General features: G+C 44.7%; 1 protein-coding gene across 1 annotated transcript in view; it reads right to left on the bottom strand.

Moving 5' to 3' along the window:
- Positions 1 to 4,883: 4,883 nt before the first annotated feature.
- Positions 4,884 to 27,019, bottom strand: part of ics (ras suppressor protein 1) — a 53,781-nt gene continuing 31,645 nt past the window's right edge. The window contains exons 7-9 of the mRNA XM_050178479.3: positions 17,783 to 17,897; positions 12,226 to 12,358; positions 4,884 to 10,658 (exon numbers count right to left, since the gene is read on the bottom strand). Coding sequence (XP_050034436.1) covers positions 10,565 to 10,658; positions 12,226 to 12,358; positions 17,783 to 17,897 — 342 coding nt within the window. The 3' untranslated portion in view covers positions 4,884 to 10,564. The remainder of the gene's footprint in view (positions 10,659 to 12,225; positions 12,359 to 17,782; positions 17,898 to 27,019) is intronic.

The raw sequence follows: 27,019 nt of genomic DNA on the forward strand, positions 1-27,019 counted from the left end.
TGCCGAAACAAGTTACAAAAATATTGCTTCCGAGTTCTTCATAATCTTTGTTCACAATATCACTCAAGCTGTAATTTCTAGTACGCTGAAGTTTTATTTGTAATTTCCAATAGCGAACGTTGAAAAGCCACACACAGTTATCTTTTGGCGCTGAGCGCTGAACGCCAGCGGCCCGCGAGTTCCGCGGCGCGGGTTTTGCGTCATCTCGAGAGATGGCGCCAAGCTGTATGGCGCCTCCTTCAGGCGCTTCTACCCGCCGCGGTGACAGCGCTTATGGTACATTGTAGTTATGGTGTTGCGCTTTGCACCGAGATGCGCCGCGCCGGCTGCATTTCAATGGAGGCCAAATGCAAAAACGCTCCTGTCACCTGCATTGGGGGAACGTTAAAGATCCCCTGGTGGCTAAAATTAATCCGGAGTCCCCCACTTCGACATGCATCAAAATCAAACCGTGGTTTTGGCACGTAAAACCACAGAATTCAATTCATTCTTCTAGCCAGGCAGTACGCGCTGTCTCCCTGGCGTCTTTCGCTGCCTGTCGTGCGGCCTTCAACCGGTTTTCTTCTAGCTGGGCAGTGTCCATATGGACCAGTGCAGTGTGGAGCCACGCGGTGTGGTGTGGTGGCATTGTGCCGCTGCGAACACGCACTACACCCATCTTAACATTGTGGCTAGTATCATCTCCAACCAATATCCTTTGCCGGTTGTCATTTCATGCTTACATCTACTCTCAATTACGGGAGAGCCAGCAATTCATTGCATTTCGCCGCCATCGAAATGCAGCCGGCACGGCCGGGATTTGATCCCGCCACATCGTGCTCAGCAGCGTGACACCATAGCCGCTGAAACACCGCGGCGGGTAGACGCTCCCGGAGGAGGCGCCACGCAGCGTGGCGCCATCTCCCGAGATGACGCAAAACCCGCACCGCGGAACTCGTGGGCCGTTGACGTTCAGCGCTCAGCGCCCGAAAGATGACAATTAATTGTACAAGTGCCCAGTATCTGCATTTTTGAACGTCGCTATTGGAAATGACAAACTTCAGCGCAGAAGTTACAGCTTGAGTCGTATTGTGAACAAAGATTATGATGAACTCGAAAGAATTATTTTTTGTAACTGGTTTGGGCAGTAACTACCCTATCTCATGCGGTCCTGTACAAAGGGCTGGGGGCCAGAGACTGCATTATTTTATGTTTTGACAGGTTGCCCGCATGATCCCGCTTGAGTGCTCAGATAACGGCTCTGGCTTTTGGCTCAAGGCCACTTGGAGGTCACCGATAATGGGAGCTAAAAGCATTTCACGCTTAAAAACGCGCATGTCGCCGACATTCCTTTTGGGCACGGAATGGAGCGCACGTGTAACCGCACTCCGTAGGGCCGTCAGCCTAGCAGGTCTCACCTCACCCTCAATCGCTGAAGAGGTCAACGAGTATAAACATAAAAATTGGCGGCACATCCATCCTCTGAGATGATGATTGAATATTTTCTATGATGGGTGTGTAATTGGGGATATGTTCTCTCTAAGGTTATTACGATTATGATGACGCAAGTAATCAGTGACAGGCACTGGCTCTTGCCCTCCCAGTCTTGTTTCGAACGGGTGGCGCAGGCCTCCGCCAAATGGCGGCAGCGAGCGGATTAGGCACGGCGGCACTTGCATGCTTCTTTTTGGGCGAGGGACAGAAGATGGCAAGAACAAGATGCTCAGTGAACGACGCCCGTCTCTTCATTTTCTTCCTCGCTCACTTTCCTCCAGACATCATGCGCCACCACTGCAAAGTCTGCGCGTGGCACTACCCAATATATTCATACGCACCCATTGACTCAAGTTGCCGTGCAAAAGGTTCATTGAAGAGAGTCACATACCCAGTGACCCAAGTTGGTCCGATGGTTGGTTTCGAAGCTGGTTCCTTCAGCACAGCGGCCCAATGTCCTACACATTAGGTCAATGTTTCTCAAGCTTTTCCATTATGTGACCCCTTTACTAGTACCAAACCTACTATGACCCACCTTGATACCCCTTCTGAAAATTTATTTTCTTCAGTGCACACCAGATATATTTATATTTTAGTTTATTTAAAATACATTAACTACAGAAGAGAAAGCTCCCAAATTGTTAGTGTTGTTCAACAAGGATTGTTTTAATCATGTATTTGAATGAGAAGGATGCATCTGCTTTCTTGATACAACCATATATGCAGAAGCCCAATTTGAGTTACGGCGAGACAAAACTGGCTGCGGTTGGAACGCCATGTACAGTGAAGTTTTCTTTGTGGTGACTGAGGGTTCGTATCGTCATTTTTCTTGCCGTTTAGCGGTCCAGGTTCTTCCCTTTCCCCCCTCCCTAAGTGTAGGATAGCCCACCGGGGACGTCCTTGGTTAACCTCCCTACCTTTCCCTCTCTCCCAGTCCAGGTCAGAGCTACTATTACGCACTGCATAATAAAAGAAAACGGCATTGAAAGGGTATGGGCACTGGGACTGAGAATGCATTTCTGCTCCCGCATTACCCCCGCGACCCACAGAAAAAGGCTCATGATGGGGGTCATGACCCGCGATTTGAGAAACGCTGCATTAGACCATGGAATACCCAGTAACCCATGCTGGCGGTTAATAGGTTAGTCGCGAACAGGCATAATGCTAATCACATTAACACACGCACGCGGCTGGGACTTTTCAGACACGTAGGGGAGACAGCATGTGGATCCGCACTCCGCTAATACGGCCTTCAGTCTCGGCCGTGTGTCTAATCTCGCGATCGATTGGTGATACGGTCTCGAATGCAAATTTATTGGCAGTGAAACACCGTGCGGCATGTTATTGCAGCTGTTAATGCACAGTTGTTCGTTCCATGTCCCGTGAGCACCAACAATTGTTGCTTTTGCCTTTTGATGAGCAGGGCGTTGAGCCGCCTACGAGCTATGCTTCGATCATCCAGCATGGGTGAAAAGATTGCAGGCTTTTTTTTTAAACAGGTGAGAAAAGTATGAGTAAAAGCTAGAACCGTTACTCCTATTATCCATGTCGGTTAGCATCCAGAGTTGTTAATATCTACTGCCCTGAAAAGCCCAACGCAATATTTTTGTGAAGGTCGTTTCCCATTTCTGGGAAGATGTAGATGCAACTTTCAAAGGGTCTTCGTTAAATAATGAGGGTTCAAAGAAGAAACCATCACATTTATGGTTTTACTACAATCATGCTTTGTAGATTTTCTTGTAAAACTAGAGAAAGCCATTAATAATTGTTTTTTGTACCAGACAATAGCCTAGCAAATTCAAGCTTCATAAGCCATTGCAGCATAAGTAATAAATATTACCATATTTTCACGAATATAATGCGCTTTTTTTAGAAACTTCTAGTCTCAGAAAGCACCTCGCATTAAATTTGGGTTTTGCGACACATGTTACCGTAATATAAAGCTTTTCTTTTTCGGGGAGACCAAAAGCCAATCCCTAGCATTGCATTTGAGGTCGCGTTATCTACATGTAAATACGGTATACTCTTATCATTCTGTGGTGGCTCTTTGTTCTTTATTGAATGATAGCAAAATGTCGGAGTGCGGACAGCATGCAAGAAGAGATGGGGAAAGGGGCGATGCAATGTAGTATCGTCCTCTTAATGAAAATCCCTGCACATGCCCATGATGACAGGTGCATACGCACAGAAGTACGACAAAAAGGTTACTACATTAAAGAATTCTACACCTCTTGTGTCCCAGTGGCGTGTGCCAACTGGGCAAAGAATGGGCATCCCAAAGTATGAGAAACGTAATAAAATAAGATAAGCCACTGAATATCATGCACTATTCCTTTAAGAGGACTGTGTGCTTTAGAAATACTTATTAGCCAGCAATGTATGTACAGGTTCTATATCACCACATTCTTTTATGAAGCAGAAGTGTGCTCAGTGGCACTACATTGTTGGTTCAAATTCCGTGCTCTGCAAGCCACATCACTGCTGGCACATGCCCAGCTGCTCAGCAATAAAGCAGGTGAAATTAATATATACGAAATTTTTGAAAATTAAGGAACCTGTTGAATGTGATACACTCCTCCATCAAGAGATCTGTATGCTCTAGATCCCTATGAGCCAACATTATGCGGACATTGTTTAATAACAGCACAGAGAGGGGGAAGGTTTTTATCTCATGACAATGTTTTATTGTGCAGTACAGAGGTGCCTTCGTTGTATAAGCCAGTTTCCTGTGGGGTCTGTAGGGGGTATGCAAAGAAAGCTGTATTTTAACTCATCTAAGCAAGATTTCTGTGCACATTAAAGAATCTCAGTGTATGCATCCCGTGGTAATTATGTTCTTTCATCTCAAATTCAATGCATTTGCGGCCCATGAGCTGAATGGCCAATCTTTTGGAATAGTACACACAACAGTGTATATGAGCCAGTGATGAAAGCAGCAGAAAATAAATTTGTAAATGAACCATGACAAAATTTCGATCCAGATCTTTCTCATAGGCCATAGTTTGCTTTGGGTCGCTAAATAACATTTATTTCATTACTTCTATACAAAGACCATTCCACTTACGAGTCCTTTTGGTAAAACTATACAATTTTTTAAGTAACTGGAATACCTAAAATACTAAATTTGTTCTTCACGCTCACTAGAAGTTAACTTTTTCTTCAAAATGCAGAAAGTGTCATTAAAATCAGCAGCAGTAGCCACCTATTGAGAGCATTACTGAATTTGAAATGATTTGCATATTTGAAATGTATTTGCATAGAGAAAGTAACAGCTACAACTTCCTATGTACTAACTTACACAGATAAACTGGAATAGCTCACACTGGCAGCCATACCTACCACTACAGCACAGCAAGCATGCTAGTGTGTTATGTGTAAGAGATAAAAGACAGACAAGCAGAAGGGATACATACAGGTAAACAGATTAAAAACTTTATTCAACTTGTGCGACTAGTGAAAATCATTAGGTCTAAACCAAGAGCGCGCTTAAACACCTTGTTAAAAGAAGACCACATTTTAGCAAAAACAGCTCAACAAGTAACTGAAGCTTGCAGGCACTTGCTTAACAATATTTTATGCGCGCGCAGCAACAGTGACAATAATTTGTGAACTGAGTGGACAGATTGCACTAACAAAGCATCTTCATGTTCCACACAAAACTAAAGACAAGGACTGTCTGACAATGTATTCACTTCAAGACATTGTTTTCAGACTAAACTGCAAACGCAGAGTAAGAAAAGCAGCTGATAGGAAAATGCACTAACAAAGATGAAACATAAGATACGGAAACGATTAAGAAATGATTGGCACCAGTTTTTCTCTGGGACAAGATGAACCACAGTGCACTGGCCAAGAAACTTAGAGGCAGACAAAGTGATGAATAAGTACACAAAAATGGATTAAATATAATAAAAAAAACCGAATGCATGTATATATGTAGTGGGAGGAGCAACATCAGAAGCAAACTAAAACTAAATAGTACTGATTATCATAATCACATACTGTAAACTGTGTCATTTACCACTTTGATTATCCTCTAGCCTAACAAGCACTGTATTTTGCTGGCTTTAAATGCGAAAAATCTCACTGCTGCACTCAGTGGCAACATTTTGGCGCTCACCAACTCCAAACAAGCCAATTAAACTTTCTTGCTATATATGAATGGTCGTAACCATGGCATATCAAGTAGATCCATACGACATCTGATTTAACTGCAGAGCCACCAAGAGAGCAGTTCTCACAAAGAAGCTCTCAGTGCTGTGCTCCCCTTATAACACTAAGGCACTGCATTCATACAGTGCCATCAAGCTTATCCAATTAGGACAAGAACACATTCAACTGCAGCATTAAGCAGTGCGATTCATTTTTGGCACTTCTTTTGCGAAAAGCCACAGCATAAGCACCAGCTTCATTGTTCTCTCGTTAGTGTAATAATTTGGCTTAGACAAAAAGAGAATTAAGACAGACTGCACAACCCAACATTCACACTTGCAGCAGATGCACAGCAGGTGCACTCACACCGCTGAGGAGAAAGATGTTCACAGGTTGACAACTTAAAGGGCCCTTCACCAGGTCTAGCCATATTGAGCTGACAAGCGCAGAGCATACAATGCGCACTAATGATCGTGTTTGCAAAGAATTACATCGCTACGTGCCGCGGAGAGGTCTGAAATTTCAATCCGAATGCCATTTTTTTCTTTCTTCTTGCAGCCGCTGCGCTCCAAGCCAGACGGTGACGCACTCGCATCCCTGCGCCTACGTTATTGGGTCCGCAGTGTGACGTCGCTCGTGGTGACACGTGACTTCGAGAATTGTTCAAGGCACCATCTGTTATTTGTGTGATCTGTTGCTCGAATTGACGAATTGAAGTTTAGAGAAATAATAAAACACACAATACAGAATGTTTTACTTCGCACAGAAGCAAGAAAGGTGTACTTCTGCTCCGTCTGCTTGTTCGCACGGTCCTGCACTCACGTGTGCAGTCAAGTGTGCAGGTACCGAAACTACGCCATTTTCTATCGTGTTCCAGCGCGCGTTCATGCTCTGCGAACTGCTTGTTCTGCCTCAGTATTCGTACAGCACTGAATTCCACTTGTGATGTGCCCTTGTGCACAGCGCGCAAAATTGTATGCTGCGCGAACGATACAACAGCTCGCGCGCGACGTCGTCAGCGGAGGGGCGTAGCGCTGAAAACAAAAATCGAGGAGATAAAAATGAAGGGGGGGGGGGGGGCCTGTGATGTATGCGTCACGCGATCCTTGAGGTCCGGTATGGGAGAACGCAGGGGAGGAATTTCGCTTGAGGAGGCTAGACGAGGCAAGTGGAGAGAGCGTCTTGCTTGGCAGTGGAGCCCGCCTGCCGAAATCATGGGTTCGCAGCACTGAAGTATTTTTATCTTGGCTATTAATGAGCAGACTCAAAGAATTTTGCGGCAGAACGCTCCCTAGACGACATGTAACAACTTACAGCGTATGACCAAAATTTGTTATGGGGCGTGGTGAGGGGCCCTTTAAATTAAGCATACATTACCTGAATCCACGTAATTGAGTATGGTATAGACAGGGGTGTGCTGACATGCCTACTTTGCAAGGCATTTGGCGTGGAACCCAAACACTTCAACGACACGGCAGTTCTAGCTTTCACTCAAACCCTCTCCCTTTGCCAATATCCTCCCTTCCTCACGCATATGTCATACCACCTCACTTCGCCATCACTGTGTGCCCAATCTACATTTAATAGTGTGGACATGTGAAACATCCTGACAAGGACGCAAGAAGAGGTGCCCACTGAATCATGCCAGCAAAGCTAAAAGCAGCTAAAATGTTCTTCCCTTCTCATTTGGAGGTGGAAGAAGATACAAAAGGCCAAGTTTAGTGCAGTTCAGTTCAGTTCAAAGAACATTCTTAGTTCTGCAGTCATATACAAGCACTGCTCATCACCAATGCTGCTGGATGAGAGTGTAAAACTTCAGCACCATCTTTGTAGCACGGTGAACTCAGCCATGAAGCTGGGTTTGCCAAGAAGTCAGTGTCAGTGCTTTATCAGAAGAGTACTACTACTGTCTCCTGTCCAACTCACTCCGTATTACAGGTCACAGGTTTTTGACATTGTCAGTAACCACAATAAATTTGTCAGCCCATAAAATATATATCCCATTATACATAGTAGTGCGTGCCCCTAAATGCATTATCAACTTCCACAATGGCATGTGCAAACAGTGACACAATGTGTGGCACCAAGAAAAGCCTACAGCCAGGAAATCTCAGCGTAACATGGGGAGAATTATATAAGAATGTCCTGCATACACAAGGAATATGAAGACACTTGGCTCATACATTGTGCACAAGAGGTGCAATGTGTCGTAAAGGAGTAAAGACTTATGACTTAGTTCACGTTTAAGAGTCATAATGCTCACTGTCACAAGGAATCGCGAAAGTTATAACACATAAGATTAAACAGCAGACAGAAACAACCATTACACAATCAAGCTTAAATGTTTATCATTGCCCAGATGCACCTGGTTTGTCCCAGGTTAGATTAGCGATTCCTTGTTTCCCGTCAATACACACACCTCACTGTGAAAAGCCTTCAGAACATCGCTTTTGCTCAGCACTACAGCCTGTGTCTAACCTACCACTGATGTCCAATGCCACAGCAATGAAAAATATGAGATGAGTAAGATTATTCATGGCTGCATTATAATCATTGTGACCACTCTTCATAAAACAGAGGCATTATAAGTGAACTAAAAGATATTGTATGATAATATTCTTCCAGTCTCCTAGTGAAATTGATTCTAATAAAGCAAGCAAAGTTGTAAGGCAAATACTGCAAGGATTATTGAAAGCACTGCTTATAAAGCATAAGGCACAGCACCAAAATACTGCGAAGGCAATTTCACCAAAGGCAACAATATAGATGCAGCACCTTCACAAATGAAATGGAAAGCTTGCATTAAGTGCCACTGTAATAGCACAAATGAACAATGCTAAGGCACATTCATATTCACAGCACTTTCAAACTGTACTAGGAGCAGTGAAAGGTTTCCACACACCTGCAATGCCCCGTACATGCAACAAAGTCACCAATCTCGGCTGAAAAATGTGCGTTGCTTCAAAAGTTCTGGAAGTGAGCAGCTTTCCAGAGCTTTGCCTTTAGCAAGGGACACATTTGGTGACACTAATCAGTTTGCAAACATGGCGACATTCTTATGCATGTATTTATAGCAACTATATTTCAAGAGGATTTAATTGTGCAAACCCTACTACTGGGGTCACCTGACATTCACGCTGATGGCATATTTTTTGTATTTTATGAGCAAAAGATGATTCAGTGAAAAGTTTTAAATTACTTTAGGTATGTACTAGGTGAGGATTCAACTGTTTGGACAGCTGAACAAATCCAATGGCTTGTTCCAAAAATGAAGACTAAGCAAACAAAGTCAAGTAGAGCTTGCTGACAACTCAATATTTCTGCATTTTCCATGCAGACACTAACGCACGCATGTGGTGCTGATTAAGTTCTGATTAAGTGCTGCTTGCTTTAACCCTGTTAACCAATGTTACAAATGATGACGGCCTGCATTCATTTTCCACTAACAACTGCTACTCACAAAAACAAAGCTGTTACAGTAAACATTAACTAGGACATGAGAATGCACAGAAAAACGAGACAAGGCATGTAGCGAACGTTGACAGAAACTATGTGTTTGTTTTCGATACGCATACACTCACCATCATGATCGTCCCTATTATTATAGTCCCTACTATTATAAACAGCATGTTCCGTAATGCAATGGCAACATTCACCCACAGCACCAGGCTGAAATCAGGTGCATGGCGACTGTAAAACAGCGCTCAAAAAAGATGCGGACAAAGAAAAGGTAGCACCGCAACTTTACCAATCCGCCCAAATTGCCGGACTTTTCAGTGAAAATAGGTCTTCACTAAAAATGTGTCGCTGTGTGAATGGCAGCTGACCATTCTAGCTGCAGAAAAGTTGTCACTAGGCCCACAGGCTCTGGTAAACACTGTGAACACACTATGAGGCAACACTATTTCCATGCTCTAGAAAAGCCTGATAGGAACTGCAAGAACTGGCAGATTACGACAAAGTTAGTGTTTCATTGTAATGGGAGCAAAGGAGGACAGCAATAACTAATGACTCCTATAAGGACATGAACACACGGTAAGCACACTGTATGCCTGGTGCAATATTAATAGCCACAAAGCTTGCACAGGAAATGAGAAGCGAGCATAAAGGTATAAACAGAAGCTGTCCTTTCCAGTGCTACAGGCTGTAGCACAGCTACAAACCATACAAACAAGCCAGGCACCACCGGTAGTTAAGTTTCAAAAAAAAAAATGGCAGTCATTCAATGTGGTTTCCACATCCAGGTCAGGGAAGAACTCATGTCATACCACATTCTTAAGAAGCTTCCTTTAACTCAGCCTTCTTCATTACTGGAACAAATATTTGAAGTCCATGAAGGTTGAATTAACAAAACTATGCTGTAGTGGTCAAACAGCCCCATGCTTTAACGAACCCCGACAAACTTCATACGGGCCATTTAACCATTACTCAAGTAAACAGGCATAACAGGATGCTCCATTTTCAACAATTGTGCAGTAAACTGCAAAATCCTCTAGAAAGCATTTAACATTGGTGAGAGCAACAAAAACAAGGAGTCTCGATTATTCACTTTTGGTGATAGCTTCAGCAATCAGTTTCGGTGATTGGCTCAGCAGTGCAATGCCGTAGGTGCTGGGCCACCAAAATGAGCCAAGCAGCACAAGTGAAGTTCCAAAAGGTGATCAATCAAGCATATGGCCTCCACGCACTAGTCTGTCCACTTTATATTGACCATCTTACTCTAGTGCTCCGGAATCCTCGTCATGGTGCCACCCTATGATCACTCTCAGTGTTCGTTAGGGGAGTAAGGCCATGCCTTAGCAAAACATTCACTGCAAGCTAGACGTATACTTCATAGTATTTGTTCTGTCATGAAGGTAGCAAAGGACAGTGAAGCATCAAAAAGCCCACTAACAGGGAGCATTGTCTGAACTAGTCGAGTTAACCTTCCAGTGTGCACTCAGTTGTGGTCTCTTTTTTTGCTCACTTTCTTGTTCTTGTCGGTCTTCTTGGGAGGAGGAGATAGGCTGCTGTGTGTGTTGCGGCCATAAACACTGTTCGATGAAACAGAAAACACCATAATGTTAGGCAGGAGGCTCAGCCAATGATGTAGGTCAAAAGTGAATACCCACACTGGTAAAACAGGAACAATTAATTAGGATTTTAACACAAGTATTCAAAGCTTAAATCTGAGTTATAAGCAAAACCTTAGCTTTATGAGCTAAGGCTGCACTCTGCACTCCTGAGGCACATATGTCAAGTGCCTGAACTGGCTGGGCACTGGCATGTTTAAATGTAGAAAATGCGTTCCTCGGAACACTGTTCGATGAAACAGAAAACACCATAATGTTAGGCAGGAGGCTCAGCCAATGATGTAGGTCAAAAGTGAATACCCACACTGGTAAAACAGGAACAATTAATTAGGATTTTACCACAGGTATTCAAAGCTTAAATCTGAGTTATAAGCAAAACCTTAGCTTTATGAGCTAAGGCTGCACTCTGCACTCCTGAGGCACATATGTCAAGTGCCTGAACTGGCTGGGCACTGGCATGTTTAAATGTAGAACATGCGTTCCTCGGAATGCGCAATGCTATGCAGAGAGCTCAGCCAGTCCTTCTCTAATCACTAACCGAGCACTTGTTAAGGAGGGATATGTCACACAAGTTCATTCTTGAAATTACTGAATAAGGGTTCTAACTAGATTACATTTATCGGTTGCCACAGCTGGCTAATAAAGCTTTTAGTTTATGTGGAGATAATGCAAAACTGAGGCACAGTCAAAGACTGTTGCTAATCCCTGTTCAGTCTAAAGTTCCTTTTATTTAGCTTTAAAGTTCATGCCTGAAGTTTGTGTTGATTTGCATTACAGCACACAGAGAGTAGTACAACCACACAAGAGCCCTAATCTACAAAGCTCCAAGGCAATTCTACTTTTCTGCCACTATTACACATTGTCACTATTACTCACTAGCACAGCAACAAAGAGTTGCCCTGCAATCTTCTATTTAACAAAGTCTGTATCTGCAGCTGAAAACTTCGTCAAATAAAAAAATCAGCTCACCTCAGAAAGCCCTAACATCATTCAACACGAAGGCTAATTAAAACAACTTGATCACCTTTAAGCTGGCCATGGAAAGTATATTCATACAAAAATAAAAACAATGAAATGTTATTTGAGTTATAATTCACAATCAGCACATAATTCATTTGTCATCAATTCGCTGACCTATCTACCACTGAAACTCTGCTTCAAAAAAAGCTTAGTGCCAAAAATGCTACAACTGATTTTGCACTAAGTTTCCTGCACATAAATAAGCATTCTTGAGATATGAAACTCCGAGTATAATAATTTGTACATTGGTTGTTGTGGGTGTCACATCATAAAAATAATATAGTTAATTTTCATAACAGTTCTGTTAGCTATTATGATATGAATGAGCCTGCTCAGATATAACCAATTACACTTTATGAGAACTACATGACCTTTAAGACCTCTCCGCTGCAACTGGTCTATTAGGCAGCCACTAAGCAACCATTAGCAAAGGAACTCTAAAAAAAATTGACGTTAGGACTGCATTTAGCATGAAAATGCATTAAGAAATCAAAAATAGTAAACTCACTATTTATAGGTCTCACTGCGGATGTACTCAACAACATGGGAAACACCAATCTGCAGCTGATCAGCTATGGGGGCGACCCAGGGGTTGTCATCCATGCGAACGACGCAACGATGGCTTGCAAGGTCAAGATTGCCTGCAGAGATAAGCAGAAACAGGTATATAGGGGGTTGTCTTGTGTCCTGCCTTCATCATCGGTTCCCTTCAGTTTCATACTGCAACACATATTGTTGTTCGAAACTTCGAAACATTTATACTTGATGTTTTGTATAAGCTGCACGTGAGTATGCAAGCCTGTCAGAGGTAAATTCGACAGCATGGATATTATATGCCCTCATGAGTACACACTGAGGTGAAGATTTCATTTTATGGACTCAGTCCACCTGAGCCCCTCGGAAACACAAATGAAACAGGACGTGCTTTTCATTAAATAGCTTGTGGCATTGTAGCAAACAAGGAAATACAGTAGAACTTCATTCATAAGTTTTGGAGAAGAAAACGCAACAACAAACTGGGAAAATGTACAATCCAAATCCACTAAAAATTCGGCAGACCCAACTATATTTGACAACATAACGATAAGCATTCATTGTGCAAATCGTTGTAGCACGAGATGCCGGCACGTGTTGAGCTGGTAAGGCTTGAGTGGCCCGGTATGTGCTTTATCGTTTTTGCAGCTTCGGCAAGCTTACAACTGCACTCCTTGAATTGAGCCTAGGTCAGCAGCTTCTTTGGACATGGCGTTTCGGCGGAAAGTTTTGATATGCCCACTCCTTGTAGCGGCATGAAACACCGATGCGTGTAGAACTAGTGGGGCCTAAGCTGTCCAAGACGCGCTTTGTTGTATTATTACTGCAAAGTGCTTTTCAATTGGCAATGGGAAGACAAAATGAAATTGAGCTGGTTGGTGACACCAGAATACAATGCTGCCAGAGCGAAACATGAGGCTCACTTCGCACAGCCTGCAGCAGGAAACGGAGGCACACTAGGTAATCGTCAATTAAATCCTTGCAGTACGTTTTCAATGGCATTACACCACATGAGCTGTGAAACAGATAGGTGAAGATGCTTATTGCAATGGGGTAGAGCTTTGCTGGTACCAGAAGAGAAAACGGTGTGTGCCTGCATTTTTGCGTGACATAGGTGGGCGAGTACTGCAGGGAAGTCACTATGGTGGGCAACTACTGTTCTCAATCGTGAACGCTTCCTGCCTTTCCTTTACATGGGATCTAGTGACTGGAAAACTTATCGTACAATCGAGTTTGGCAATGTACTGAACATTGGTGCCGAAAGATTCGTCTTTTTCGGGAACGTATAAACCGGTAAAAAAGAAGTGGAACTGTATTGGGTAATTTTTCATGTTCTCAATCGCGAATATTGGCGCCAGGAAATCTTAACAGGATAATATGAACATGTTTCTACTGTATCTTGTGAAAGCAAGGAAAAAGCGACAGAGCATTGTGTCTTTTTATGCAACCCTTTTGAACCTGACAACATGAGCCACCATGCTCAAGAGGCACAAAATGTCAGTGACAGGCTTGTGCCACATACAACAAAGTAGCTTCTATCCTTTGCTGCCACCAGCCATGCATGAAGCCATCACTACATATTCATTACAGCACCGAAGCTAAGAAACGTGCAAGGCATTTATGGATGGTCAGCTTTAGGATAGCGTTCACAGCCTTACACACGTTAAACACAAGCACAGTGCGGGATGCTATGGTGCACACCCCTTGAAGATTTTTAGTATGGGAATGCAGTTGTAAAAGAAATTTTTAACAGGGCACCATTTGGTGACGAACCTGTCGAAGACAAGGCAATCCCCTAGCACATATCCTGACATTTATATGTTGAGAGAGATATATACTGAGATGCAAAAGGCAGGGAGGTTAACCGGAATATATACAATCGCCGAAATTGGGCATGCTAGCTGCTCCCAACCTGTGGTATAGCTTGGTTGGCCGGAAGCAAAATCATAATTCACTATTTATTGGTGACCAACAATAATGAGAAGAGAGCCATAGAGACAATTTGCACTGAAGCAGGAGTTACTGGTGCTGCCAGGCTTGGCAACACTATTTCTTAACACTACATATTTAGGCATGTCAGACAATGCAAGAATGTACAGTGCGGTCTACAGTTGAAGGGAACACTCAAATGTGTGCCTCTCACTTTGCTGGAACCCCAGCTGCAAGTGGCTGCAGAAGCAATGTCACTGCACTCTATAAGTGTGTGCAAAAGACTCAGAGCTACCAACAAGTTATCTGGTGCAAATCAAGGCAAATTGTACTCTAGGAGCAGAGGAAAGTCCGGACATGCTCTGCACTAAATCATTCCCTTTAACAGTGGACCGCTCTATACATAAGCCAAAAGCACACAATAGAGTTTGGAGGCTTTGGAGCTATTTCTTTATGCACATAATCCATTACGTTTGCATGTGAATGTGGTTCTGAAGCTGTCTAGTATGATGGGTGTGTCTACCTTAAAATAAATCATTTCATTTATGCTACTGTGGCCGAATGAGATGTGGCAGTAACTCTCATTCACAAAGCATGAAGTCTATAGGCAGCAACCTTACTCGCTGCAGAAACATTTCATGCTTCTGTACACAAGCAAGTCCCTGTACAATGGATGGTACAGAAATGATGTCACTGCTGGCAAAGTTCACTGGTGCAGGAAGAAGGTGTGTTGGCAATGGGAATCAAACATGGCTAGCAAGGTTGACATGGTAGGGTGCTACACCATGATTGCCACACAACAGATGCAAGACTACACACAGATTTAGGATAGAGTATGGTCAACCCATATCCTACCAAACCTAATTTTATGAATTTGTCGGTTTACAACTTTTGATTTTCCAACTGTTATTGCTTATGAAATTACAAAATTTATCTTCTGAAATGAGCTTAAACTCAAATTAGCTTAAACTCACATTTACAAAGCATTTTTAAAGAGAGAGGCAGGACCATGATGGGAATAAAAAGAAAAATTAACTATGACAATCTTGCGCAATCCTTTGGCATCTGCAGAACTGGCACGGTAAGCATTTGTTAACCTGCAATGTCTCTTCAACCGAATGTCCATGTGCTTCTGTGTGGCAACATATGTCAAGCTCACCAAATGTGACCTGCTTCAGCATTTCTAAGTCTCCCAGCTGCAAGCTCTTCCTAGAACACAACATTGCATGACAGAACCATGAAACAGAATGTAACATCAGATTTCCCGATGCTTTGGCAACACACCATTCCCTCTTTTCCACACAAAGTGTGAGCAATGTCCATGAAATTCTGTACAAACAGTCACTTGTGGGCACATGCGATCCTGTTCAACTGTACACAGGGCCATGACCAATGGTTTGAAATTGTAGCTTTTAAACCCCAAAGCTGCACAGTGGGCTACGATAGATGCGGTAGTGGAGGGCACTGGATTAATTTCCACCCCCTGCAGTTGCTTAATGTGAACCCAAGGCACACTACATGATTGTTTCTGTACATCACCTCCATCGACATGTGGCCAGCACAATCAAGAATGTGCAACCACTACGTAAAAATGCGCAACCTCATGCTAAGCACTGAAATGCCATAGCCACAGAGTCACCAAGGCGGGTGACGGACAGCTTGATCCTCCTTGATGAACAAACCAGGGTTTGGTGTATGCGGTGCGTGCTCTACGTATGCACCGTAAGTGAGGCAGGCCGATGACAAGATATATGCAGCTTGCAACTTTAACACAACTCCTTAAACACGCACAGCAGTTACAACCAGGGTGTCTACCAAGTTGATATTTCGAAATTCCCTGAGTTTTCCAGGTTTTCCCTGAGTGCTTTCGCAAAATTCCCTGAGTGATGCAGAACTATTTTTTATGTCAAGACAGGCTGAAACCATATCGCCCGATGCTGTCACTCTCTAGTAAACATACAAAAAATTAAAGAAAACACTATTTAATCCAATTTGAATACTAAGGAGAAGTGTTTATGTCATTCAAAAAGAGATTAGAAGGGAGAGGTTAGTAATATGCGCAGCAAATAATATGTCTTCGAAAAAAATTGCAAATCGAGTCGGACGTTCTCAAATACGAATGAAAAGGGGATGTATACAGAAGCTAATATTTTCGAATATGAGCCATTTCTATCAACTGATAGCGAGCACAGTTGTATAAGGCCCAAACTTTTTCACAATTGAGATGCTCTCTCTACAGCTCGTAAGTCAACCTCAACTGTCCTGACATACTCTCAGCCTGCGCATGACGCCTGAGTGTTGTGTTTCACTGCTTTAAAGAGTTTATTTTAGTTTTGATGAGGGACACCTGCACCTCCGCATCAGCCAACACTGTTTCTTGAGCTCAAGCACCTTCGAAATGGCGGCAGCACGCTTCCTTTCCCGTTCATTCCTCAATGCGTAGGTCGTTTCTGTTCTTGTCCTCCTCCCGCCACTCGTTCGCCACACGGATCATTTGAAGCATCTTCTTGGTCAGTTGCACAATCCACGTGCAATTTTTCTAACTCCCTAGGGGCCACGAAAACGTCCGAAAAATCGGCCAGTTGGAAAAAATAAATGCATGTCACTTACTGACCTTAAGGGCTCAAACCGCCACAGGCACATTCGAAAATGCTCTGAAGGCATGTAGGTACATGTATTAGGCATATCGGTGGTCGTTCTGTCACAAGAGATACCGGGCACGCGCATGTATAATTAAGGAATACATACTGTGTCCCGTGGCAGTAGCCCCTTCCAACGCTTGTTATGCTTCACTGCAATACTTTTGAGCATGCTTCACTAAGTAACATTCCTGTACACAGGCGAAGCTGACTTTCGGGAACCGGCATTATGCAACGCGCCATGCTTTCCAAGCTTCTAAGCCAATCGTGAGGACCACAAAGGCAGAGTCGGTGCCATTACTGGCAGCAGCGAATTCTTTCAAAGAAAAACATGGCACCCAACGGCAAGAGGGTAAATAGCGAATATAGAAGCAGCTAGGTCTAGCGTTGCCGCAGTGGTGGCTGGCTGCCAGCGGATCTGCGTGCAAGAGCGCCGATTCGAGGCGGCGAGGTAATCAAAAACGGCAGCGGTGGTGGCTTTGATTAAGGCCGTTTCGGACCTGCGGTCACGGCGAAAAGTCCAGAAAATCGGACGGGGAACGTTTCTTGCGTCCGAAATTTGAGACGTTCTGATATATTGACTCTACGGGGTACGCAATCATGCCGTGAAGCCGTCCAAATTATCGGGCATCCGGAAAGTAAGTCGTTGACTATACACTGGCAACTCCTCCAGCCAACGACAGGGCGTCAAAGACAATTCAATACGATTCCTGTCTGTTGCTCGAGCCAGCATTACCGCGACTTTCGACCCCTTCAATACAATCACAGCTAATTTTCCCTGATCGAGGCACAAGTTCCCTGAGTTTTCCCTGAGTTTTTCCAGACTACCCAAAATCCCTGAAAATTCCCGGTTTTCCCGGTTTTCCCGGTTGGTAGACACCCTGTACAACAGACAGCATCAAAGTTATTTTGCCAATCTCCAACCATGTCTCAGCACTGTACAACAAGCACCTTAGCACTTACCTAGCTCAGGAGGAAGCAGCGCGAGCCTGTTGCCTTGAATGTGCAGCTCCCTCAACCTAGTCAGCTGGCCCAGTTCCTTTGGAAGCTCCACGAGCTCATTCTCCCGCACAGAGAGCTGCAAGGAGAGGAAGCATCAGTACTGCTCAATGGTTCTCCAGCAATATTCCACGAAACTTGTTGGTCCTACAAGATAAACTTTGAGACCCATAAATGAGTAAATTATGTACAATTCCTCTTCCCACACCTGCTAGAAAGAAGCTGAGGAGGTGTCCTAGTATATTGGAAAGCTGTCATGCTGCAATATTTTATTGATAAAATTATTTTATCAACTGCACATGTTGCAGCAATGCAACTACTCAATAACTTTGCGAGCTGCTGTTCTGCATCGCTTGCGCATCGAGTGAAGTGGAAGAAAACAAGGGAAGCCAGTGGAAGTGATGTCAGCGAAGAGGTGACGTGAACCTCCTGTCTTGTGCCCCACCTCTTATGCAGCAACACTGTAGTAGCAAGCTGCAATGACTTTGTGTAGTTTCTCCATGCTTCTTACACATAAAAAGATTTTTGCCAGACCATCAGCAACGACATTCAATGTAAGCGCATAACAACATGCTTCTATAAAGCTTTTTGCTTTATTCAATGAACGATGCACCTGAAGGCATATATTTGTCGCAATGAGGGCATAGAGCCAGCATTTATTGTTTCACTGCACAATTCTGTAGAGAACAATGCAGTTAACCAGTACCTCTGTAATGATGCGGGAGCCCTCTCCTGCAGCCGCCACAGGGAGCAAAGACGACAGGAGAAGAGCTGATATGTCCCCGATTGCTCCACCATAGCATCTAAACCTTCAGGCACCCCAAAGCTATTGCGCGACAGCATGTGCGGGCAGGCCCAGCTATTCGCTAACATGCACAACTCTGTTGACAATGTTATGAATGCCATGTCTACAACGGAGTCTAGTTGCATCGTTGCCTGTTGACTATTTTCACAATCTCCATATTAACCCGGAATGTTTAATAAGATTTGACTAAATATTTATTTTACTGTACATATGTCACATCTAGAATTCACAAGTTTATGAGAGCTATGTTCGCATTGAAGGTTTTTTTCTTTTATGTATTTACCCAAAGCCCCACAACTCAGTTTCACAAGAGCACACAACCTTTGCATCAGCGGTGAGTGAGCCCAGCAACGTTCAGCAACGTTCAGTACATTGCTAAACTGTGATCACATGATATGTTTCTGGCTGCTGGAACCTATGTGAACAAGAAAAGGTGTGAGGAATGCGCATTTTTAAACACTACACAATAGGAAAACGACAAAGTGCATCTTCTGGCGGCATCACGTTCCAGTGAATTTCCATATGCAATGAGCCAAGAGACTTGTTGATCGAGAAACCGAAAAGAAATCGAATTGGATGGCGATGCAGGAATACAACGCTGTCAGAGCAAAATACAGTGCTTACTTTGCACCGCCTCCATCAAGGAACGGCAACGTGTTTGGGTTATTGCCTATTAAAAGCGCAAACTACACTTACAACTTCCCCAAAAACACTACTCCATCTTCACAGACAGGTGAAGATGTTTATCGCCACAGGGCTGGCGGTTATTGCTGTAATGGCAACGTGCGAAGATTCAGAAGATTTGCTGGTACAGGAATGGGAATGCGTGCATGCTGGCATTTTCACACGACACAGGCAGGTGAGTATTGTGGGCAAGCTGTCGTGGCACGCACCTACTGCTTTTGATCACGTGTGCGTCGTGCCTTTTCGTGTTTACGTGGGATCAAGTAGCAGGAAAAAGTACCGCACAATAAAATTTGGCAATGCGCTGAACATTGATGCTGAAAGATTGTGTGTTCCGGGAACGTATCAACAGGTAAAAAAATAAGCTAGCTGTATTGGGTCATTTTTTGTGTTCTCAAGTGCAAATGTTGGCACTGGAAATCATAGGAAATGGGATCTTATCAATGTGTTCCTACTGTAGAAGTGATGACAACACTTACTGGAGTCACAAGGGAGAGAAAATGTTGGAAAGGAGGAACGTTCCTAACGATTCTGCTGCAGAAAAGCTGCAGTTGCTGTACAGGAACACCAGTTCATGAGCAACCACAAAGCACATAACTTCTGCTTAATCACTACCAGTCACTAATAAGAACAGCTTACCTTAGGCAGCCAACACGTGAACTTGTTCTCTCAGTTTATTATTTGGCCAGTCTGATTATGTTTGCATCACTTTAGAACAACGTGTGGTGCTGTAGTGCTGCACTTATTTTCTTCACCTAACACAACACTACGTGCATGCGTAAATGCGACGTTCACTTGTTTCATTACAGTAGAACCCTGCTCATATATTGCTCAGTCATATGTTTTCCCAGCAGTGGTGTAGCCAGAAATTTCATTTGAGGGGGCGGCGAAGCTCACGTTGCAGCTCGGCCTCCTCCTTACAGAACATGTCAAGGGATCAAATACATGAATAATAACTGCATTGCCATAGCCAAAGATGCTGCAACGAATTCTTGAACGCTACGCACTGTTGAGACAAGTAAAATATGTATTTTTTCATAACAGAATGTACTCATATGTCCCAAAAATTGAGCCTGATAGAACTGATATCAATGTTTCCATGTTTTTTGTCTATTTAATAAGTAAACAAAATATCATACAAACTTCAGAACTATATCAGTTCGAAATCAGCAAAACAGTGCATGCTGCTGACATGAAAAATGTAAGGACCATGAAATGAACAAGTTGAGGACAGACTTGTTAATGAAACTTTGTGGTTCAAGAACCTTGTTTACATTTTTATACATGTGCAATGGCAAGGAAAAGATCTCAATGATGCAGTCATTTGTTCCAATGTATTGCGCAGGAGCAGCTCTCACCGGTCGTGTATTGCGAGTAATTGCACCGAAATTATAGTCGCTACAGAGAGCACATATAAAAAGCAGGAGTTCTGCAAAGTATACGAGGGCGAGTCAAATGAAAGTGAGCCAATGCGAATGTATGACAAACGGGGTACTTTATTTAAAAGTAGTCTCCACGAGCATTTAGACATTTGTTCCACTGACTAACGAGTCACGCGATTCGTCTCAAAAAACTCCTTGGATTGCTGCTTCAAAAAGTCTGCAACTGACTCTTTCACGTCATCGCCTCACACGAATCTGGTTCCCTTGAGCATTTTTTCAATTGCCCCTAATTGTGGAAGTCGCAAGGCGACAGGTCTTGCAGCGTTTCCCACATAAACTTTGCCAGTTTTGTATTAACCACATCAGCGACATGGGGATGGGCATTGTCATGGAGCAAGATGACCCCATTCGTCAGTTTTCCACATTGTTTGTTCTTGATTGCGACACGTGGTCGATCCGCCATTTCACAATATCAAAAACAAAGTATAGTCTCTCCAGGTTTAGCAAATTCTATCAGTAATGGCCCCTGACGATCAAAAAAAGTCAACACCACCTTTCCAGTGGAAATGACGGCCTTTGCATTCTTTAGGGGTGCTGAATTCAAATGTTTCCACTCTAAGCTTTGTCGTCGTGTTTCAGGCTCGCAGCAGTGGCACCACATACCGGATCAGATGAGTCAAGGCAGCACCGAACATTTCCATCGTCTAGCGGTGGTTCAAAATCTTGGGCATCTATTGCACACACAAGAGCCGATAACCAAGATGTTCATGAATTATGGTGTGAACTGAATCGTGACTGATGTTCACTCGCTCTGCCAGTTCATCGATGCTTATCCTCCATTGTCTAATCAGCTCATAAACCTTTTCAATTGTGTTGGGGGTGATTGCACGGTGGCTTTGGCCCAGTCTTGGATCATGTTTGCAACTTTCACGTCCTTCTTTGAACCATTTACTCGAACACTTCGCAGTGGCCAATGAAATGCAATGTTCATCTATACGGCAGCCACACGGCGAATAATTTTGTTTTGGGGAACACCTTCAGCTGTCAACAGCCTCACGACACCAGACTGTTCAACTTTTGGAGCGTCCATTATGTCAAGCAACCATGTTCAATCCAGTGTATAAGAGCATTAAAGAACATTTATCCTCATACTGGCATGTAACTTGTGTAAATAAGAGATGCCTGTGTGCTGCACGCATGGCTCACAGATAATGAACTGAACCATTATTGCACGGGGTGGGTTGGCTCACTTTCATTTGACTCACCCTAGTACATTAGAAATGCTAAGATACAATGGAATATACAAATGCAAAGATACAGCTTGATAAAGGGTAGAAAAGTGTCACCGGAAACAAAGTTCGCCGTACGTACACACAAAACCTCGTAACAAGATATTTAAATATATGTATAAGTGTCCAATAAATCTACGTACCTAAGAAAAGTCACTGTATATCACTGGTCACTGGTTATGTGCCTGTCAAAAAACCAAAACGTGTGACAAACTTCCACTAATCTTCATCTTATCGCCAACCAGAGGCGATTAGCGCTCGCAAGTCTCAAAAAAAAAAAAAAAAAAAGAAGGAAGTGCATGCACGACGGCATCCTTTGTATGTGCACTCCTGTGAGCAACAAATGAGCGAGTCACAGGCTGTCTCCCTTTGAGCGATTAGTAAAAACAGAGCGATCAGTTTTGCGAGCGCAAGAGGCCGAAACCGCCTGCGAAACAAAGCTCAACCTAACCGCCGCCCACCCACGCACGTGCCAATGCACAAGCGGTAGTATACAGACAATATTTCAGTCAACTTCGGTCGGCGGTGGATGGACGGCCCGAAAAAATTTCGGGGGCGTTTGAAGCCCCATAAGCCCCCGCCCCCTGCTACGCCCCTGTTTCCCAAGTATAACGTAGCTGAAACCTGGTCCCAGCAAAGGGTGTAGACACCTTATGTACTAGAATCGCCTTGATACGTCGTCATTTCTGCATACCTGTCTGTATACAATACAACTTTAGAAAAGTCAATGCACCTTTGGCATCAAATGTTTATAACATTAAACCGACAAAGTTCCGGAAATGAAAATCTAAGCACGACTTTTCTAAAGTCAATGCACCTTTGGCATCAAATGTTTATAACAACATAAAACCCACAAAGTTCCGGAAATGAAAATCTAAAGCACTACTTTGGAAATGTTTGGAGCAAACATACTAGCTCTAAAACAAACCATGCAACGAAAACTGAGAGAGAGGGAGGTGCGAGAAAAAAATTGCCTTATACCCGCATAGTGGCAGCACATGCCAGAAAATAAAAAAATGAGGAAATGGTGCATTTTTTAGATGTACAGATGGCTCTGTAAATATATGGCATCGACCATTTTGGACTTGTTCACGGCTCCATATATTTGTGTCATTGACCCTGAAAGGGTTAAAGAACACATACGGTGTCCCATGACAGTGACCCCTTTCATTTTTGGTATGCTTCACCATGCAACACTGCTGTATTGCCGCAAAGCTGCTTTGGGAGCCAGCTTGACCCTTACCGTAGCCTTCACGCTTCGAAGCCATTCACAAGGATGACAAATTTGGTGCCATTGCTGATAGCGGCAAACTCTTTCAATAAAAAATACGGCACAGAACAGCAGGAAGTTTGGCAGCGAACGTCAAAGCAGCTAGCGCTAGCATTGGCACAGTGGCTACGGCTGCCAGCGAATCGATATACGAGAGCAGCTGATTTGACATTGCGAGATAATTAAAATGGTGGCAGTGGTGGTCGCTCACTAGCCAGAGCCTTTCTGGTGCCTTTTCTTCAAACCTGACATGGAGAACCAACATTCCAATGGCACTAGAGCACTGGCTCACGGCTTTGGTGCACGGCGCGCAATATAGGGACTTTAGGCCTGCCCAACCTTGGCAGCTTTGGCAAGTGTCTTGCTTTTATTGTTGCCCATGTTCCAGGGTAATCATTGCACCAATGTGGGTTATTCTATGGTACAGGTGCACGGTGCGCAGTATTGACTTTAGACTTGAGGCCTGTTCAGCTTCGGCAGCTTTGGCGAGTCTCTGGTATGCAGCATGTGTGTGTGCTGTTGAGGAGAACCCCGAAGATGACTTTCGTTTGTTCACATTTGCTGCCACACTTTCTCCCCCAAATGGTGATCACAGATGCAGTAATAGGTTACATTTGCTGCCACACTTTCTCCCCCAAATGGTGATCACAGATGCAGTAATAGGTTATGATGAATAACTGGCAACAGCTGAAGAACCTCGGCATAGATGCAGGAGTGCCTGTGTCTGCTTCGCAACAGAATTGAATGCAGTGGTAGTGGCTGTGGATTCAGACAATGTTTGAATAAGCTTGAAGTGGCGTTGCTTGTCCCTGGTAGAAACTTGCAGCAGACTAAGCTGACCTCCTTTTTAACGTGACAGCGTTAAGGAGCTCGTGTCACAGAAAAGGTGGTGCTGTTGGCGTCGGCGGCGTTGGCCATGAGCGAAAAATCCCGGAAGGCAATTCATAAATAAAAACAACTTGCAAGATGGGCTGGGTGGGAATCGAACCAGGGTCTCCAGAGTGTGAGACAGAGACACTACCACTCAGCCATGAGTTCGATGGTTCAAAGCGGGACAACAGCGCATCTAGTGAATGCGATGTCGCCTTAGAAACGTGCCGTAGAAAGTTATACTGCGGTGTACATCGGTAATTATGAGCATGTAAATTACAGAAGTCACAGTTAAATGAGTATCAAAGTACGTTTCCACTACATTTCTGTGCTTGGCACACACGCAGAGCCATCTTGCGGCAAACACAGAAGACCCCCTCCTCACAATGTACGGCGCTGCCCCGACAGGTGGCGCACCACTCGCCTGCTTCTGCCCTTCGTCTCGTCAAGAGCATGCCGAGCGAATGAGTGGGCAGTGCGAACGGGGTGCGATAACGCTATCGCGTTCCACTCTTGAAGGTGAAGCTTAAGCGTCCTCCCATTTTTCTCAGCCAGAAATAAAGGACGGCCATCAGTGAAGTGGGATAGCTTGGGCATCTTTTTCTTTACTTCTGCACTGTCGCACAACAGCTGGGACATTTCATTACAGCTTTTATGGTGCATCCACTTTTATCGAATATATCTTATATACTGCTCAGAGAAGAAGAAGAAGCATGTGCTTGCTGCGGACGCGTCCGCGCCAGCTCCCACTTTCTCGCCAATTTAAATGTGCCTTTTGCCCAGTTTTGTGCTTTTCTGCCCGGAATCGGATTCTTGAAGTACTTTTCTACCTAAGGAGACCACATTTCGGCAAGTGCGTGACCTCTGTACTTTTTTACGAATGATTTCATCTCTCACCGCCCCGCCTCGGGCTCTAAGCCTAACGGCGAGCACGGCCGCCGCCATTAACGCCCGTCTCGACTCCGACCAAGCCGCCGTCGACCCCAGACCTCCCTGCGCCCACCCCGGCGGTGGGGGCCTCCAGCGATCACAACAAATCAGCCTTCCACCCAAGAACGACCCTACAGCGATGGCATACGAAATCAATGGCCAGGACATGAGCCCGGAAGACTTCACCGCAAACGCTGGGTGGACTATCGTGGCGCCGCGCCCGTCAGTAATCAAGACTGCGTTAAGCCAGCCCAACCTCGTTAACCACCAGCGAAAGGGAAGAAATACGAACGCAACCGTCTCAACAGCGAGAAACTCCTTGATCAAAGCAAGCAGAATGCCTGCGCTGCCCCAAGATGAAATCAAGATCGTGATTCGCATACGTGGCGGTATCAACATAGCCAAGGTAGGCCAACTTACGGTCACCAAAGCAATTTGCATGGCTGCTTGCATCGAACCTAACGAGCGAAGCGAGGACACGATATGCCCCAATTTGAAGCAGAACATCATGGTGGTCAGCACACCGTCCGAAGCGAACGCAGCAGAATACCTCAGGATCCGCAGCATTTCCATAGGAGAGCAAACGTTTGAAACCACTGCATATAGGACGGCGCCGCACAAAACGTGCAAAGGTGTTATAGGAGGGGTTCACCTAGATGAGACGCAGGACTCCATAAACCACAAAATCGTCAACCCACGCAACCCGCTCACTCTGGCGGCAAAGAGAATCAAGGAAACTGGCACGGTCATCATCGCCTTCGACGGCTTTCGAGTCCCGAACTATGTCAGATACGACAATGCCCTGAGCAAGTGTTCTCTTTACTGCAAGCAGATCGCCATGTGCCATGTGTGCGGCAGACTCTGCTATCGTGCGGACGTATGCCCCTCGCCCGACGACGCAATTTGCAAAGGCTGTGGACTAGCTAACCCTAACGCAGATCATGTGTGCACCTCGATCAAGTGTGCGCTCTGCGAGGGAAATCACGTCACGGCAAGCAAGGAATGCACGAACCGCTTCTAACTCCCCTACGTCGTCCGAAGAAGATGAGTTGAAAGGAGAATCGCAGCAAACGCAAGCAAAAGCACCACGAGATCAGGACCAATCGCCCTGAGTCAGCACGACTTCCCGCTGCTCAAGAACGCCGAGTGTAGCACCATCAACGACAACGTGGCCGCCAACGCAGATGCTCGCTTGTCCAGCGAGCGGGGCCGCTCGAGATCGAGGAACCGCGGTCGCCTGTCGTCCCGATCGCGAGAACGCTCCAGGAACCCGAGCCAGAGATCCTCGTCAAGGATACGATTCGCCCCCAGCCCACGAGTTGGCGGTGATGATCGGTTGACGTGGGCCCAACGAGTTCAGCAGCACCAACAACAGGAGCGACAAGAACAGCAGCACCAACAGCAGGCTGCCAGCCAGGTGAGTCCGATGGCACGGCCAGAGTAAGTAAAAATAGCAAATACAATTAAAAGACTAGAACACGAAAACAAAGAGTTAAGGCAAACAATCACAACTCGTCGAGGAAATCAGCCAACTCAACACGCCACCACCCTCCGACTCTAATCAAACGGAAGCCGCATCAGAACCCATGGTAGTAGAAGTACCGGTCGCGGAATCTACGCGCAATCCGCATAAGACAAAAGCCGTGACAAACACACATCCATCGAGCACGGACAGTGACATTAAGGAAATCAAGGAACTGCTCGGCGGGCTTGCAAGTACCATCGCATCACTGAAGGAAGGGCAAGACAAACTTGCGACGACTGTAGGGACCCTCAAGGAAGGTTACGACAGGATAACGTTACAAATCAATCACATGATGGAGACGATCAACATCCATGGGGCAAGGCTCAACGCGCTAGAAATGGCAGACCACCCGTCTGTGACGTCACAGTCTACTCGGGCATTGTCGCTCGATAGACAAAGCAACAACGTGGCCTCACAAAGGCCACCCCACGCCAACAACAAAGATG

Source organism: Dermacentor andersoni, chromosome 5 (genome assembly GCF_023375885.2).
Source record: "Dermacentor andersoni chromosome 5, qqDerAnde1_hic_scaffold, whole genome shotgun sequence".
In the NCBI taxonomy this organism is placed as follows: domain Eukaryota; kingdom Metazoa; phylum Arthropoda; class Arachnida; order Ixodida; family Ixodidae; genus Dermacentor; species Dermacentor andersoni.